General features: G+C 38.8%; 1 protein-coding gene across 8 annotated transcripts in view; it reads left to right on the forward strand.

Annotated features, from left to right (window-relative positions):
• SORCS1 (sortilin related VPS10 domain containing receptor 1) overlaps positions 1 to 19100 on the forward strand; it is a 577597-nt gene that overhangs the window by 95347 nt on the left and 463150 nt on the right. For 2 of the 8 annotated variants that reach the window (XM_059899266.1, XM_059899267.1), the window contains exon 1: positions 6016 to 6069. The exons of the other annotated variants lie outside the window; for them this stretch is intronic. In XM_059899266.1, coding sequence (XP_059755249.1) covers positions 6037 to 6069 — 33 coding nt within the window. In that variant the 5' untranslated portion in view covers positions 6016 to 6036. Of the gene's footprint in view, positions 1 to 6015; positions 6070 to 19100 lie in introns of those variants that run through there. 8 annotated transcript variants of the gene reach the window in all.

The following is a 19100-nucleotide window of genomic DNA, read 5'->3' on the forward strand; positions in this document are numbered from 1 at the left end:
AAGACAGCCTCTTCAATAAGTGGTGCTGGGAAAACTGGACAGCTACATGTAAAAGAATGAAATTAGAACACTCCCTAACACCATACACAAAAATAAACTCAAAATGGATTAAAGACCTAAATGTAAGGCCAGACACTATCAAACTCTTTGAGGAAAACATAAACAGAACACTCTATGACATAAATCACAGCAAGATCCTTTTTGACCCACCTCCTAGAGAAATGGAAATAAAAACAAAAATAAACAAATAGGACCTAATGAAACTTAAAAGCTTTTGCACAGCAAAGGAAACCGTAAACAAGATGAAAAGACAACCCTCAGAATGGGAGAAAATATTTACTTGAGCATTTTTAGGTCATTGGTTTACGTGCTGGTAATGAAATAAAATTAACTGAAATATGATTGTTTTAAAGCTCCTTAAAAATCTGGAGGAAAGGAAGGTAACCAAAACATGATAAGAGGCAATAAAGAGAATGCAAAAATGAGTTGGGTTCAATATTTTTTTTTCTCATGTAAAAAGATATTGCCTAGGAAAAAACAACCAAGAAAAGTACCTGGACATGTTTCTTGCAAGATTCCTACAGCCCAAGATGTGGAATTCTTTCAAATGTGCTAAATGCTCTTTAAAAATATTGTTTATAGAATTTATTTTACAAATTTGTTCCCCTGGTGTACAAAATGTGCCCTAAGTTATCTCTGAAAACTTAAATACATCTAATTTTTTATGGTCCATAGTTGAACTTGTGAGATTTTTGTTTTTTAAGTGTGACTGCAAAGTAAGGGGATGGATTTTCCTCCTGAGACTGTAAACTGGCTCTGTAGACAATTTCAAAAGGATAATTTATCAAAAGATTCTATCAGTATCATCAGAATCAGAGAACAGTTTTTTAAGGTCATTTCATTAAAGGCTAACAATCATTTGCATGTATTAAAAAAAAAGATATTGCCTAATATAGAGTGAACTTTGTGAGCTGGGGGCATGTAGTCACAATCACCACAAAGTAGAGGAAAAGGGTTGTTGGCAAGGATATTGAATAGGGTGGCTCCCTTTCATGATCACAGGGGGTGCCCTTGATCAAAAGGAGGTGCTCAAGGGCTGAGGACATGTTGGGGAAAATAAGGACAGAACAATCCTGTGTGAGCAGAGGGCAGAGTAGGTCTGGCAGGGTCCATTTGCAGGTTTGGGACCCTCACTAAGTACAGGACAATAAAAATTATAGCCAAGAAAGTCACTTGGGTGTATACTTTGTTATCTTCAAAGGCCTTCCTGTCTACTAATTAATTTTAACCTTGTAAGAACCCTCCTCAATCCCTTTATCCCAGTTTTGCAGATGAAAAAAAAAAGACCTTGGATAGATGATAAATTATTGAGAATCAGATAGATAAAAAACGCTGAAGATAGCAGTAGAATCCAGATTTTCTGAATCCCTATTGCCATTTCCATCTTCCTCTCTGCATTTTAACACTGGGTGTACATGTGTACATATATGATTGTGTGTCTGTGTATGTGTGTGTACGACGTGATCTGGCAGGGGATTTGTTAGCTAAGGTAGAACTGTGTGCTGTCACCGATAAGGATTCTGTGTATGAGGACAAATGATAAATTAAGATCACTTTGTCTGTCAGAAGCATTCTTTGACCCTCATGATAATCAAATTTGATGTACTTTGGCATTCTGATGTACTTTGTAATTGAATGAGTAGAGTACTGAGGTTTTTTTCGATTTACTCTTTTTCGACGTCCCCAAAACATGAAGTAAAGTAGGATCTCCTCTGTCTGGGCTTGCAGAGCATAAGCCCACTTGATGGCAGGAGGATGGGCCAGATGGACTTCCGAGGTCCCTTTCATTTTACAGAATTCATTATTGTCTCATCTCCTATTGCTCCAAATGTCCTTTCATCATAAAGCTCATAGGCAAAGCACTAAACAGGTGCATCCTTTATACAGCATCCCCTGGATTCTTTACAGCAGCAGGACTGCAGGTCCTTGAATCTGACATCCACAGCGTTTCTGTGACATTTTCTTTCATTGTCAGTTATGACCTCACATGAAATCCGGGCTTCTTGTTTTACTGGGATTTTGAACATCTCTTCTGCCGTCTAAGCAGTTCCCAGAGAGCCTTTGTCTCAACCGGAGATAATATGCCTTTAAACAGCGTGAAACATAGCAAAGTAATTACTTTTGTTTTAAGGTCGTTATCTTGGCATAGAAAACATTGAAAAATAAGACTGGGTGGGAAACTATAGCTACTTCATGTCACAGTTTCAGCAAAACTAGACTGTTTGCATTTGTCACTTTTACTGAAAGAGTGTCTTTATAATGTGTGCGTGGGATTTGCTTTCAGCCTCATGGTAGGAGCCAACTCTATGGAGTGAAGTCCCTTGTTCTGAGCTTATTGGCTGGCCTTCCTGTAACCCTAGGCTCCAATAAGAAAACAACAAAGACAGGTTTTGTGTTCTGTGTTAGAGATGATTTAGATTATTCATAGGAATTTTTATACAGACACTAGTCATAGGAAACATATTCAGATCAATGAAAACATAAAGATGGCTTATTGGTTTCCTGTCACAAGATGCATGACAGGGAAGAGTTTCAGCACATGAAAAAACCCAGGGCAGTACTATTAGCAATGCGCTTTTACAGTTAGTGATTTCCCTAGTTTTCTCTGAAAAGTTGAAAAATTCTTATCAGATAGATTCAGATTTGCAATGCTTTCAGTCATAGTACTTGAAGATAAAATCTTAGACAATTGGAATCATAAATCATAATTCTCTGTCGCTCAGTACTTTAGTGATAGTTAATAGCTGCAATATTTGTGAATGCTAACCTTTATTTTCTAGTTCCTACGTGCCAGACACGGTTCTACGTATACTGATTCATCACCCTGTGTGGTCGTAGTATTATCATCCCCATGTATTATCATTTCCATTTTAACCCATAAGGATCCTGAAGCGTGGAGATGGTGAGCAGCTTACTTATTAGACCAAACAGATGAGGAAGAGGGCTGGGATTCAAACTCAGACATTCTGAGTTGGGAGTTTCTGCTCCCTGAGACAGTACAGCATATACCCTGGAACACTTTCTGAATCACTGAAGAAAATTACAGTCAAGGTAATTTTATTGTTAATAATGTAACACAGTCTATATTTTTGAATGACAATCTTTGTTGACTATTTAAATACATATATACAATGGAATATTACTCAGCCATAAAAAGGAACCAAATTGGGTCATTTGTAGAGACGTGGATGGATCTTCTCTCTGTCATACAGAGAGAAGTAAGTCAGAAAGAGAAAAACAAATATCGTATATTAATGCATATATGTGGAACCCAGAAAAATGGTACAGATGTACAGGTTTGCAAGGCAGAAATAGAGACACAGATGTAGACAACAAACATATGGACACCAAGGGGGGAAAGTGGTGGGGGGGTGGTGGTGGGATGAATTGGGAGATTGGGAATGACATATATACACTAATATGTAAAAAATAGATAACTAATAAGAACCTGCTGTATAAAAAATAAATAAAATAAAATTCAAAAATTCAAATAAAAAAACCTGTTAGCCATCATATTTATTAATGAGAAATGCCTGTTTATCTGTCATATTGGATAAAAGTTGACTTTAGGTGTCTCAAATATCTTCAAAATAGGGCTGATAGACACATTTCTGTTACAGGAAGGTTGTTAGTCTTGTTCTATAAGAGCTACGTTGTAAAGTTCTATGTACTCTTTCTCTTATCAACAGCAAAAATATTCTGCCAGTCAAATGGGTTTCCTTTCACTTGAGGTGCTGTAAACTGAATGCTTGTGTTTCCCCCAAAATCATACATTGAAGCCTAACCCCCAAGGTGATGGTATTTGGAGGTGAGGCTTTTGGGAGGTGATTAGGTCATGAGGGTAGATCCCTCATGGATAGGATTAATGAAAGCGGCTCCAGAGAGTTCCTTGCCCCTTCTGACATGGCTAGAAGATGGCTAGTTCCTTGCCCCTAGAAGATGGCTCTCTATGAACAAGGAAGTGGGCAGAAGAATTAGTACTAATGTGTTGATTGCAATATGCTTCTATTTCCATGTATCATTTAAGAATGTAATTTTAAAGTGAACTGACTATATAGAATTTGGAATTTCCAAGTTGAAAACAAGTCTTGTCTAAACTTTAATATTTTTTCTATTATTGCCCTTTGTTAAATGGTGGAATCTTTGGGTAAAATAAGATAGTGAGGCTCAGTTCTATTAGACATTTTGAGAACCTGGATTCAGAGAAGGAAGGAAGAAGAGAGGGAGGAAAAGACTAGGAGAGACAGCCACAGGTAATGTGTAGAAACTCTATACCTGAGTCTAGTTTAACATGAGAAAGAATTACTTTGTTCGGGTTCAGGAGTTGAATTCACTTGGGTCCTCGGAGGATGCAAATTGGGAAAGGTGAGCCCATGACTTGGGGCTATGACTCCTAAGAGAGAGACTGATAATGGTTTAAAATGCCTGTTACATAAAGGACAGGCCATTATCCTAACTGATTCCTTTTTCTAACAAACTTATTTATTGGGTTGTGTTTGTGTGTGTAGAGGAAAGAATACATTTACTGGCTTTATAATAATGATCACTGGAAACTGGTATTTGTGTTCAAGATATTCATTTTATGGCCATTTTTTTTTCTGGGGAAGCCTCTATTCCATAAAGTGGTTATGCACTGATTATTTGAGAATAAACAATGCTGATTTTATCCTTTCCTTGTCTTTTGAGCTCTGATGGTGTATTTTTCACTTCTCTGTGTGACCCAGTCACATTCTTTGGCGTTTTAATGATGACATTTAGAACAGAGAGGTCAGTGATAAAGCTGAGGATTTGGGACAGGGGAAGTTGGATGCTAGAGCTGATAAGGAAAGTTTCTGGGTATATGATGACAAGAAAACCACCCAGGGCATGGTGGAAGAGGGATAGACAGAAAAGACAAACAGAAAATAAAAATTAAGTCAACTAAAAATGTTTCATTTGTGAGCATATCAGTTACCTGTGGCCTTAGTGACATGAACCTCCCATATACGACTGGGCTGTGGATATTCACTATAAAACTATAGTAAGATCAGAGAGAGAACCCCAGCTTTCTCCCTCTGCCCTAGAAGAAGTTTGGGTGAACAGAGAGTAAATTTCATCATTGCATCAGCCAATTGGATCAACTTATTTCCCTTTTTGCTCTTTGTCACTAATAAATGAGTTGAATGAAACAGACAAACATTATTTTGCTTCCTATAAAACTTTGAATTAGCTACAAGTGGGTGTGTGCTGATGACATGATGAGAGATGGTTTTCTCCCGTCCTCAGGAGCAATCGCATTCTGCAAACTACAGCTTCTGTGCCACCAGAATACAGGGCACATTGTTCTATTTCCCAGTAATTGGCAGAGAACAATTAAAATTCAAAGAAAAGCTCAGTGGTAGAGGAAGGACATTGTGTCTCACAGACTGATGGCCCATAGCGCTCCCATTCTTCCCTGCACGATGGGGCCGTGGCCGTGCCCCCTGCTCTCCCTATGTGGCGAGAGGGTGAGCAGGGGGTGGTAAGTGACTTGTTCTTCCAGTACGTGGCTCTTGAGAATCCTAATAAGAATAGCTAACACTTAGTAGGCATGTCCTAGTGACGGCTCGAGAATCGTGATCTCAGTTAATCTTTACCTAGTATGCCTTAGGAGTAGACGCCACTATTCATTGCATTTTATAGATAAAAGAAAGAGATGCTGAATAATTTGCTCAAGTCAGAGAAGAAATTAATGTCGGGACTGAGTTTGACAACCCAGAACCCACTCTGGCCCATGCATAGCCCCTGCCCTGTGGTTGCTGCTTGGCTATTGATTAATGAATGTCCAAAGGAGTAGAGTTCTCTGCACTTAGCCCGGCCATTTCACTCCCTGCCCCAGGCTGTCATGTTAGTCTTTCAGCAAGGCTCTAAATGTGACATTTCCCTGGTTACCCGTGACTCCCAGTTAAAATCTCCCCTTCTGCGCTCAGTTCCAGCCAGACTTTCCTTCTTTCTGCCATGGAACATGCCCAGCTGTCTTCTGTCGCACAGGTAACTTACATGTGCTGATCTCTGCCTGCAATCCTGCCCTCTTCACCTGGTTCATTTCTTCGCCACCTTCCGATCTCAGCTGAAACTTCCTCATGAGATTCGCCAACAAAAACCCCTAACTGCATGCTCTCACAGTACCATACAACTTTTCTTTTAAAAAAGTTATTACAGTTAGAATTCTACGTTGTCTCAGGCTGGTTTTGTTCATCGCTAGGTCCCCAAGATTTATCACAGTGAAAATATTGAAGTTAAAAATATTTAAGATGCTGTTCTCTTTCTACTTGCATCTTACCTGTTGTGAAGGTTTCTACTTCCTGTTTCCCCTTTCTGCACCACAGCCCTTATCTTTCTCCAACCATTTGTTGTGGAGGCATTTCAAAATAAATATCACCCAAATCAGAGGTCTTCAACACTTGATGAATATCAAAGTCACCTAGGGAGCTCTTAAAAATTTGATAGCTGTGCCCACTCCTGGTCAGTTATGTCAGAATGCCAAACAGGTATGTGCATTTCCTAAATGTAGACAAGTTAAGTGCTGCAGGAGGTGAACTTGTGTGATTGAAGGAACTCTTGCAAACTCCCAGCAGTGATGGGAAGAAACCAAAATCTTTATGAGACGTGAGGGTTTTTGCTTACTTGTGTTTTTAATGAAAACTTCTTGACTTTTGAATCATTTGATTTGCCTCTTCTTTTGCCCTAGGAAGATTTTTGCAAGCATTTTCAGTGAACTTGGCAGGAGGACTTTGTATTGTTGTCGATATGTATGTTTCAAATAATATATATAACTCTTCAAAGTTGCAAACCAACCTTCTTTTCCAGTTGGAGTCACTTTTTCAGTTGACTAAATAGGTTTTTCTGATTCAAGAAAAAAAATACACAAACGCTAAAGAAAAAATTTTCATATTTGGTTCTCTCTGCAGTTCATATTCAACTATCTACTTAACCTTGGCCTGTCTGATTTCATTTACTTGTGGCAAAATATGATTTGTAATTTTTTTTTTTTTTTAGAAATAAAGATTTCAAGTACTTCGAGTAATGTCAGAAAGTCTTCTAAAAGCTGTTCTTATTTCAATATAATAAATCATAAATGTATAAAGTGGATTTCCCTGGAAGTATGCATTTTAAAACTTAAGAGAGGGGTGCATGTTTGGAGAGACTAATGCATTAGAACTCTACTAGTGGAAATCACAATTAAAGATTTTAAATAGAATTTGGCTTGAGACAGGGTTTCTTAAGCATTTGAGTGAATGATTGAGTGGCTTTTAAGTGAGGGAAAAGCAATGGGTTTTGCCTGTAGACTTTTAATTTACCCATAAAAAATGTATTCCCAAGTGAGATATGTTACTGCCTCATGATTCTGCCACACCTAGAAAGTAGTTGATTCCTGCTTTGTCCTGTCCTTGAAGTAATAGTGAGCCACATGGCTTTCAGTAAAAATGCTGAGATCAGAGAGAGGAGAGTTCCTTTGTTTGCTCTGAGTTTTCTGTAGAGTTCAATGGGGAAAAAAAGCATTTTCCACAACTATTGATTTCAAGCCTTTTCCTATCACTAATGTTCTAAAAAGGGCCTATTCTGCTAGGATATAATCCATAAAATTTGATGAAAAAAATTCCCATTGTAGAATAGAAGTTGACAGGTAGCAGAAAAAGAATTCATGGGGACAGGTGAAAAGAAGACAAACATTCATGGGAGACTCGGAACAGATATGGGATTTCTGTAATACTGTTGTTCTGAAAAGTGCTTCTGTGACTTTGGAGGCTGGAATTCAATTTATGTCTTTGCATTATCTTTTCAGGAGGTGATATATAAAGGTATATATACATATATTTATGTATGTATATTTGTGTGTGTGTGTGTGTATATATGTATATATTTATTTATATACATTTATATCTGCCATATACTTGGTGCTCAGTAAATCTTACTTGAATCTGAAGATGCAGAAATCTAAGGTGACCATACATCCTGGCTTGCCCTGGATGGATTTCAGTTTATATCTGTTATCATGGGTAATTATTCATAGTGCCCATCTCAAAAACATCTTGGTAAACTGATAATATATATGGTCGCTTTCCTTAGAAGCAATGTGTCCAACCTCTTGGGCTTGGTTAACTGAGGTGCAATCGATTGGACAAATCTTGAAATTTGAAAATGATCTTTGATTTGGGCTGAAATGTCATCCTCATGTCTGAGGTTGTCCTTAGATTCCCAATGGCTGAGAAGTGATAAATGAGTCTCTCTGTAACCAGCAGGCCTCCTCAGAGGTGGGTGAGGACCCGAGATATTTAGCAGCTCCATTAATGACCTGGAAGAGCTTGATAAGCAACTTGCTAATGAAACCTGCAGATGACACTAAATTGTGTAGGTGTTGGAAGTAACAGCTGAAGCATGAATAAAAAAGGCTCCAAGCCCAGGCAGGGGATAGGACACAAATGTCCATTTAGGCTAACTTTGTAAAGCAGTTATGCATCTCTGGGATTCTCAGTTCCTTCTGTAAATATTAAATTAGTGATGTCTCTGAAAATGCTTGGCACAAACATGCAACTCAATATGAATCGGTTAAATCAGATTTTAAGAGCAGCATCGTAACACCCAAAGTCATTCTTTCTTCTACTATATCAAGAGTCCATCACTGTCCGGTAAATATATTGATGGGTGTCAAGGGATCCATGACCCCCGTGAGATAGTTTACCCAGTATTTGGTGTGTGCCTGTGATCACTGTGAGTGCATGGCTGGGGGTTTTTCTGGGGAGAGTGTCTATAGCTTTCATCATGCATTCAATGGTGTTGACAATGAGAAGCACATTAAGAATCTCTGTATTGGTCTGTGAGTTTCCTTTAAGGTTTTTTTTTTTTTTTTTTTTTTTTTTTTTCCACTGCTCTGCCCACACACTGAACTTTCTGTACCTTCAACATGCCAAAATGGCTCTCTCAGCTCAGGGCCTGGGAAGTTGCTGTTACTTTGCCATCCCCCAGATATTTTCACAGCTGTTAAAATTCCAGCTCTTTGGAAAGGTCTAAACTATTACCCCATCTTCAGGCACTCCCTATCACTATGCCTTCTTTTGTTATCCTCATAAGGCAAGAGTAGCTAAAGTATGACATTTTCTTGTTTATTATTTCTATTCACTTGTGTGCTGCCATCCAGTAAACTGCCAGCTCCTTGAGGACAGTGTCCTTGAGTTTCTTGCTCACTGATCCATAATAGGTCCTCAGTGGTTATTTGTGGCAGGGAGGGAGGGAGGAAGGAAGGAAGGAAGGAAGGAAGGAAGGAAGGAAGTTGTTTTATATCACATAGAATCTGTCACATAGTGTATATTAAGTAGCTTAATGAATGAAGAACTGAAAGGATGTATGAATGAATAAGCACGTCTTCCTGAGATTGTAAGGATGTGGAGGGAAGGATGAGGCCTGAGCCGTGGAAAAATTCACCCTCCTCTTCTTTGGCACAATAGAGATTTTTTTTAGTCTCCAGCCTGCAAAACCTTTTACATTATCTAGTCCTTAAGTAGTTCTGGGTGGTGCTTTTGGTTCTGAAACGAAACTACCCAGTCATATTTCCTGTGTTGTAAGGATGGACTGATCTATTTCTTGGATACACACAGGAGCTTTGGTTCAACTGCTGACAAGGTGAAGTCCTGGCATATTGAATTCTATCCAGAATTCAGTTTTGAGGAGAGGTCCACTAAAAGCGTTTTATGTCTACTTTCATTCAGTGGGACTGGAATTTTCCAGGAATAAAGGCTAAATGGGGTGGCATTTTTATCACTGGGGCTTCTGCTCTACAATCAAAATACATCCTTCAAAATCAGAAAGCAATGTCATAAATTCTCCTCCTCACAGGAATTAACCTCTTCTGATTGTGGAAAAGGAATTTTTTTCCTTTCGGCTGAAGCCTATCATCCTGTTCTTATTTGATTGATTCATATCTCACATCTGATTTTCCCTGTCAGGTGTTTAAAAGTGACCATTTTCTCTGAAAGCCTGTCAGTCCTGGATACTAAGTTGCAGAATAAAAGAAATATGTGACCTTTATATGTAGGCATCAGCTATTAAGCCATATCTAGCAACATCTAAGATTCAGAAAGATTAACTAACAAATGTATTTGTTTTGGCTAAATCTCTCCCTTAGGCTAGTTTTTAAAAGTTAAGAATTTTGTTTGATGAGACCTCTTCCCACAGGAGCCTGTGCTAGTGGGCTCGGTTCCTTGAAACTCTTGGGAGAAGATGGTGAACTTGTGGAACAACAAACCCAATTTCATACGCTAATATCCTTTATTAAATGGGCTTGAAGCCAGAATTTGAAACTGAGGCATATTGCATTTGTTTACTGTTAATTCTCTCTTCATACAAGCCGTTAGCCAGAGCTAGCATTCTAACAGCATCATGTATATGCCAAAAGTACTGGAAAATTCTTTTCCCCTAAAAATCCAGATTCATTTCTAGACTCTTGTAATTTTTACTGCATAATTAACAGTAATGTTTGACACTGTCATCCTCTTGACAGACTCTAACTTGGAACATCTGGTGTTATTTAGCCAAGAGCCTGGTTCTATTCTCCCAGTACAAAAGGGTTCTGATTAATTAATCATTGCCCAACCTGAATAATACATTAAAGATAAACTTCAATGCTTAGGAAAAAACAAAGGGGAAAGTTTTCTTATGTTATAGAAGATAGAGTTTCCTATGATAGAAATGTAAAAATGAGTAAGTTTTAGCACTTACCCCAGGTCCTTAGCTGGAAGTGAAAGAGACAGAGTGTCTTCTTAGATGGCCATGGTTTGGGGTTCAACCAACAGAGCTACCACCTGCCCTGGGGTGTTTATCTCCTGCTCCTGTCTAGGCAGCCCCTCTTGACTTTAATGCCTTTGTCTCACACCTAATGCATTCTGTTGTCTATGTGCCAAGAAGGACTCAAGGAGAGGACAGTTCACTGAGAGCCTATGTGGTGAATTCTGCATGGACTTTATCTGTTTCATTCTCTATTGTGTATCCAGTGCCCATCGGAGCCGCTGACACCAGTAGACACTCAGTAGGTGTTTGTTCAGTTTACAAATGGGAATCCTTTTGCTGTGCCGACTAGGTTCCCAAGTTATCATTGCTCTCTTCTTACCAAAGGCTAGAAGTTGGTGTAGTTTATCTTTCCATCTGTTTTTCTCTGTATGAATGTCACTCTGTGACTCACAGACTTTATATCCAGAAACGTATAAAATGCCTAAAGTGTGTGATCTTCTTTGGGTTAAATAAGATAATAGCCTGTTTATGATTTTTGCTGCTTTTTCTCTCTTTTTAAGAGTCCTTTACAAGGGTTTTTCAAACACAGAATCTCTGTTACTGGCTTTAAACATGGCCCTGCTGTGTGGCTTTGTCAAAATACCTCCTCCATAAAAGCCATCCTTTGGTTTGCTAGTTGTGTCCCTTCCGTGGCCTTTCATTTAGGTCTAATACAGATTATTTTCTATTACATCCCCAAAATTATCTCACCTACAATCTGAATGGGTGTGAAAAGTTGCACGTAACTAAACATATTTAGCTGTAAGACATTAGTTGAGATAGCTCAGCTCTAAAGGTCACGGGATGTTTTCCATCTTCACATGCCCCATAATGTATTTATTTATAAGTAGTTATCAGTTCAAACATATTTACTTTGCAAATACTATATCCAAGGCAAGGTCCTAGGCACTGGAGATACAGCAGTGAATAAAAGGGCAGGTTCCTGCATTCATGGAGTTTACATCCTAATTGGAAGACGAATTCACAAATTAATGTAGGGTATGCTATTTCAAGTGGTGTTAAGTGCTATGAAGAACAGTAAGGCAGAGTAAGTAGAAAGACAGTGAGGTGCTATTCTAAGCTTATTTGTGTTCTTTCGAAGGAGCTTACTGGGCATTACTCAGCACCAATTATATGCAATGCTTTGTGCTTAAAGCCCATGCCCTGTAATGTACTTTCAGTCTAATGATGGAGATAGGAAATGCATAAAAATAGCTAAAACATAATGTTGAAAATAATCGAGCCAGTAAGAGAGGTACAGAATAGTATCAAGGAGCTTTGAAAAAGTGAAAGGGCCCACCTGAGTAGCAATACCTGTAAAGGCTTCTCAGAAGAGGGGTGTGGGAGATGGGCCCAGGTGAGGATGGGGCTCCATTCACAGGAACAACTTGAGCAAGGACATGACATTAGGAAAATACTGGCAATACACTGAAGTAACACATGGTCCATTTTGGCTAGAGTTCAGGTAGAGAGTTGGATACTATTGAGAGAGCAGTGTAAAGTTCCCTTGTCGCCAAATTTTGAAGGGCTTCAAATGCCAAAGTGAGAAATTTGAATATAAGAGCCACTTCAAAAAATATGTATTTACATGTTTCCTGATTATCAGAGTAATTCATTTTCATCATGTAAAACGCAGGCAATTCCTAATAATAAAATTTCAGGCAGAAAGGTGAGTTAAACAGAACTATGGTAACAAAATAATAACCCATCAGTGGTGTATAGACAATTTCTGAGTGGAAAGAGTTGCAGAATAATCATGTAAGTTTATTGACGTCACCAACAGTAGTTTTGTTTTTAACTACTTGTTCTGCTGACATCTGGGTTCTGTCTAAAATAAAATTGAATGCCAGATGGGCCTTTTCCAGAAACCTTATGAAATTCAAATACATAGCCACCGTCATGGTTAAGGGACCGTTTGAGAGACATCAAGTTTTCTTTGCTTACTGCTCTTGCTTGCACCCTTTACGCTAAATGGTTGTCTGGAGTGTTGTGCCTCAAAGGATGTTGATCCTAATTAAAGATTGAATTCTCTGGAAGGATTTTTAAATCCCAGCAACTAATACATGGATGTAGAAAGCCAAATGATCTCTTCCCTGGAATCAAAGTCCTTTCTCTTTTTCAGATTCTTTGCTAGAATAATAAATGTCTTCTTTCACACACTCTGATATGCAAGAGATGCATGTCAGTGCCCAATGTAAAGAGTTTTTAATCCTTTTGCATTTTCTCACCCTCTCTTTCTTGGCTGCATATTGACTTTTATGAGCTCTAGTCACTTTTCCTTTGGGGCCTCTTTCTCTATAAAAATATACTACAGTTATATTTCATGACTGCGTTGGTATAAAAACAAATATTGACATATAATGTTATTTACTTAAACATTGTCTTTGAGCTAAAATTTATGTTTTTTTCTTTTGATTTTAAAATAAATTAAAACATTGCTCTGGTCCCCTAAAACTGGTGTGAGCCTTAGGAACTCTGCATGATGTGCCTAAAGGGGACAGTGGTCCTTCTTCCTAGCTGTGGAGAACTGATAATAAGTTGAATTAAGAACCAGTATGCATGGTGGGGCCCAAAGTTGTCCATGCCCCATAAGACTCTGTGGATACGGACTTTAGGACAGATACTGGATACTTTGAAAATACCTCCCACTTGTACACTAGGAACATGGGGAAAGGTCAGATTCATTTTACTGACCTTTTCTTTCCCATCAGCAGTGGCAGCTGCAATCTTTTATTTGCAGTGAATTTAGGAAAAATAGGGGCCTCAGTACTTACGTGAGAACCACCAGAGTCAGTTAACAAGGTCCCTTTGAATGAATTTCAGTTTTCTAGGCCCCATTTAATGGAATCAGACATTTTGGATCAGAATCTCAACTGTTTGAGGCATATAAATCTCATGCACGCTTAAGCTCCTAGCCACTGTTCTACTAAACATCTATGTGGGTTTCTCTCCTCCAGTAGTTCTCCATTGCGGAATAAAGCCTGGCTCTTTAACCGGGCATTGACTGTCCTTCATAGTATGTTCCAACACCCCTCAGAGCCCGGTATCTCCTTCTCCAGCCCTGCTGAAGTACCAGAAGTTATTCAAATGTACACTCTTCTCTTTGGGCCTAAAATCCACTTCTTTCACAGGCTCTTAGTTTCATATTCATTCCTAAGGACTCATAGCAAATGCCATCCCCTCTCCAAAGCTCCTGTGGATCCTTTAGTATAAAATTGACCCCTCCTTTCTTTGTGCCCTACGCACATAGCTGATATACCACCTGGGGCACATTATTGCATTTCTTTAGTTGTGACTGTCAACTTGAAAAAAATACGATGTGAGAGCTGTGAGTTTCAGTTTTATCTGGGGACTTACTGAGGACTACAGCCCAGGAGACAGCCTCTCAGGTACTGTGAGGTTCCTCTGAGGAACTGTGTCAAAAGAGGTAGAGGGAGAAGCAGGTATATATATATAATTTTGGCAAAGGGGTACGTGCAAATCAAGCACACATCTCAGTAGAAGGTTGCTGCTAGTCAAGAGGAACGGATACCTAATTGAATGGTTTTAGTGCTTTTCTAAGTCTGGGAAGATGCAAGAATCCGGGTTCATAAAAATTTCTCCTTAAAATATCTGACTGTCTGAAGGCCTTTTCTGCCAGTTTTCCCAGAGCACGGAGTTCCTTATTCTCAGTCTTCGCCCTGAATTCTTTTCAGGGTATGCTGTAGGTCAACAACTGCAGTGACTAATGACTCAATTCATGTAGAACTGGGTGGCAAGTGGCATTCCTTAGTTGGCATGACTTTTCCCCTACAAGTTAGAATGCTCATTTCTTAAAAGCAGGGCTAATTTCTCATTTGTTTGTTCATTTTACAAATTACAATGCTTGTTTCTTACAGGCAGAGTACTTTTCTTCCTTAACTATATTTCCCTTTTGTGTACATGTGTATGTGTGTATGTATATTTGCTTGTTTATATATTTATTAATTCTTAAGGCTAAACACAGGCAAGGGAGAACGTGAACCTTTCAAATGGCAAAAATCAGTGTCTTTAAATATAAAACCCTCAGGATGAATAAAAACTTGTGACAGAAAAGACCTATTAAACTACCCATTACTAATACTAAGTCTTCCTCCCTGAGGACATGAATAAAGGCTTATTCCTTCTTCTTAGATATTTTCTAGTTCTTTGCCTGGATTAGATTTTAATGACCGAGGATCCGGAGGTCTCAATAGTTCCCTGGAAGTATTTTGTGGCTATCAAATTGACTTGTAGAATTTTTTTTTTCTCCTGGGAAAGATTTCTATGCTTAATTGAATTCTCTATTTGAAGGGTGACAGAAGATGAAGAGGAATTCATTAGATGCCTGGGATCTTTGGAATAATATAATTTGGAACATCTAGCTCAAATACTTGAACAAATAAATTTTATGTTGGAATAGCCTCAGAATCTCCAACATGGAGTTCATGCCCATCAGAGCTGCACCAGTGTTAGTGGTCAATCATCACTTTCCCACTGGCAAAGTGGAAGTTGGAGCTAAATTGGGGACTTCCTATACACAGCATGAGAGCTCCAACCCTACTTTCTCATGCCAAGGGCAGATGTTGCTGTTCTTTTGAAACACATTCGCACTGTGCTAGGATGGCCTCAAAAAACATTCACTGAAACAAATTTGAGTTAGCATAAGAGAGAAAACTTATCTGCCAGCCTGGTTCTAGATGATCTCTATGGCTCTTTGTAACTCTAGATGATACTCTTATTTGCTTAAGAGTTTGCTGTACTTTGGGGTTGATATCATGGTAAGTTTTGAAGACTATCATCTCTTCGCTTGAGATGCTCCATTTTAAGGTTAATGAATCTTTATTATGGACTCAGATTTGATACTGGAACAAGGATTTAAATTTTAAAAAGCTTTACATTTTCCCAAAGTACCCTAAGAGCTGTTCTTTTCTTCTTAGGAAAACCTAAAGTAGATAGGAAACGTATTATTCCCATTTGTGATGAAGAAATCGAGGTGGTAAATGTTTAATTGGTTTGTCTAGGGGAACACAGATATATCCTCTGAAATTTCTGTTTGAAACGTAGTGAGTGCCCCAGCCGAGCTGGCTAAGTCTTCTGAGGGCTGTGATCTCACTTTTCACTGCATGGTTGGATTTACATGCCAGCCTTTTACATAAAATTCTATTTGAATATAGGGCTAAAAATATTTTTAAAAAACATTGGTGGAGAGGAAGGAGAAATGAGCTGGAAGTTTGAGTGTATTTCATTTGCAAATAAAAAACACAAATGGGACTCAAACTGACTCCACGACAGAGGGAAATGACTGCTCCTGGAACTATAATGTCAAGGGATAGCCCTAGTTTCAAGCCCCCTCAGATCCCAGGGCTTTGGTCATCAGAGATCTCCCTTCCCAGCTTTCATCTCCACACTTCTCTAAATGCATTTCATCCTTGGCCAGAATCTTTCAGAAGGTGTCAGAGATAACCAACAGTCGTGAAATGCTTAACAGCAGAAGGAGAGAGCCTCTTTCCCAATGGCATTAACCAGAGTCCTGGGTCTCCCTCTCATTGCTTTCAGTAGGGCCATGTGCTTTCCTGGATAAATAACCACGTAGGAATATATGAGTAAAACATATTGTATTTTCATGGATTTCCCCCCCCCCAAATACAAATTATATCATACTACACATCTGTTCTGAACTTGCATTTTTCCTCCCACCTAACAGCACATCTTAGAGATATTTTTGTGGGTATCGATACATGTAGATCAGTCTTTTCAACTGTTGCATGACATTACAATGAACAAATATAATATTGATTATTTAATAATTTTACCAATAATGAGCATTTAAATAACTTGAGTTATCTTTGTTACAGCAAATTTGACATTATATTAACAGCATTTTACATACCCCTTGGGCTGCATATGAGATTATTTCTCTAGCATAGATACCAGGAGGTAGATCTGCTGGGTTAAAAGCTGTAAGCTTTGTTGATGAGTGCCAGTTGACTTCCAAAAAGTTTCACCAGCCTCATGAGTTTTTCAGGTTATTGCTGCTACTGCTGCTGCTGCTAGTAGCTCCTTACTGAATACTCACTCTTGGCCAGGTACTGTGCTAAGTGTTTTCTCTTACTACAGCCCTCATAGGGTTACCCTGTGAGATACCTGCTAATATCATCATTAATTATCGTTTTACTGAAGAGTGTGTCAAGGCTTAGAGAATTCTAGTCACTGGTCTAAATTTAAAAAGGTGTTTGTCTTGTTTTGATAAACTAAAGATGAACTTTATATTCTAAAGTTAGAAGGTATATTACTTGGACTATCCCATGTGCTCAGGGAAGAAATTTATCCCCGAGTCTTGGGCCAAATACATTAAGGAGAAAATCCACAAACGTTCCATCCCTGTGTCCAGTGTATGTGATTTGGATTCCATACAGTATTTCTGCAGTTATTATCTGGCATTATTAAATGTGGAGTGAAACAAAGTCAATAAAACAAAATTGCTGCTGACTTTCTTACTGATCTGAGCATTAGCCACCCAGAGAAAATTAACATGGCAAGGAGAAAACTGGAAAAAAACCCAAAACGGACCATTAGATAAAGCAACACACACATGGCAGAGAGTAGGGCACGTTTCTCCGTGGAGTCATCGGCTGTTGTGCAACATGGTTCATGTGGTGATGACAGTGGCTTAGAATCCTTGCAACATGTAAGTGTTATCACTGTGGCTGGCTTCCTGGACTCAGGTGTTATTAAGAAGCCTTACTTTACTTACTCCTGTGAGGAAATGTGTTTATTTAACCTTCAGTTGTGGTGGTCAGATGTTTAGTTCTATTTAACGTAGATTGCACTGGTGGAAGATTGTCTGGTCTCTTTAAAAAATAGATCATCTGCTGAGCTCTTAGGAGGTGGTTAATTGGTAGCTGCTGAGTGGAAAAGGCACCCCATGCCTCCCAGCTGAACCCAGAGGAGAGCCGGAGAGGAAAAAAGGCCGCTTCCAATGGCTCTGGAAAGAATGGGCTGAGCTCAGTTATTCTGAGAACCAGGAAATAATCAGGCCAGATAAATTTAAGGTACTTTGGCTCATGCTAGAGAATGTTGAATATCCTTGGCATATTTCAATTTTAGAAGTTTCTATAGAACAAACGAGAAAGCAGCGTTATATAGGGCCAGAATTTGCAGTCGGTTTATAAAGAGGTTTGATATACGTTTTATTCCATACTTTTTGGATTACATCCATCCATATGGCTTAGCTTAATCGTGTTTGATAGTTTATTTATGTTTTGCTCTTGTAAACGAGTCCTCTTTATTTTGCCATAAACTCTTGTGGCAATTGCTTTACCGTATTTTAACATTCTGGACCTAAAGTCTATCATGTTTTGACTTTGGTATTTTTTTCCTGCTGTGTTCAAAAGACGAGCCAATCGCTGCTGACCTGTTGGCAGGATTAGAAGGTAGAGTGTATAATATTGAATATTAAAGATCTTAACTGATTCAGCCAATGGGAGGCCAACTCCCCTCCTGTAGATGGTGAATATTTAGAGTATATTAGTATCCACGTCATGCAAGTTTCTGTCCCATTTCTGTCCGAAGTATTAACGTTTACAGCCTTTGTTGCACTTGGAATGTGTATCATGCACTGGGCCATCTTAAATGTGTGTTATTTCATTTAATTCACGCCACCCCACCGGGAGGGTCTACATTCACCCTCATCCCCATTTTACCAGTTAAAAGCAAATAGGATTTAATCTGCTCACCTAGAACCACAGTTATCAAGCAGCTGATTCAGAGCTACACCTCCCGCCTATCTGATTTCAGGCTTCATTATACTACCTTGCTGAGTGCTTGGTTTCCCATCCCTGCCGTTTTCTTTCCCCCCCACACACATGTCCTACAACTTCAGGAGAAGTTTCTTTTGCTTTTTTCTGCTTTATTTTTCCATTGAGAAAAGCTTACAAAGTCTCAATTTAGTACCTTTAACGAATCTTTTTTCCCTGTATAGCTTTGTTTGGCGACCCCCGGCCATAAATAAGTGGAGAAATGAACAAATAAAGTGTCCTTCCAACAAAGCACCTAGAAAGTGCCTTCTTTTAAAATTTTGTTTGGGACTTGGTTTCTCCTATTAGCCTCTCCAGCTGAAGCAGCTGGGACTAATGATCCTTTTCCGGTGTTTACCTCAAAGTGATGTCAAAAGAATTGGATGAGTCGTTTTGCAGGAATAACAATATAATACTCAATATTTTGAGGATTGCACCAAGTCTCCCCATGATTTTTGCCTG

This window comes from Balaenoptera ricei, chromosome 16, assembly GCF_028023285.1.
Source record: "Balaenoptera ricei isolate mBalRic1 chromosome 16, mBalRic1.hap2, whole genome shotgun sequence".
Lineage (NCBI taxonomy): Eukaryota > Metazoa > Chordata > Mammalia > Artiodactyla > Balaenopteridae > Balaenoptera > Balaenoptera ricei.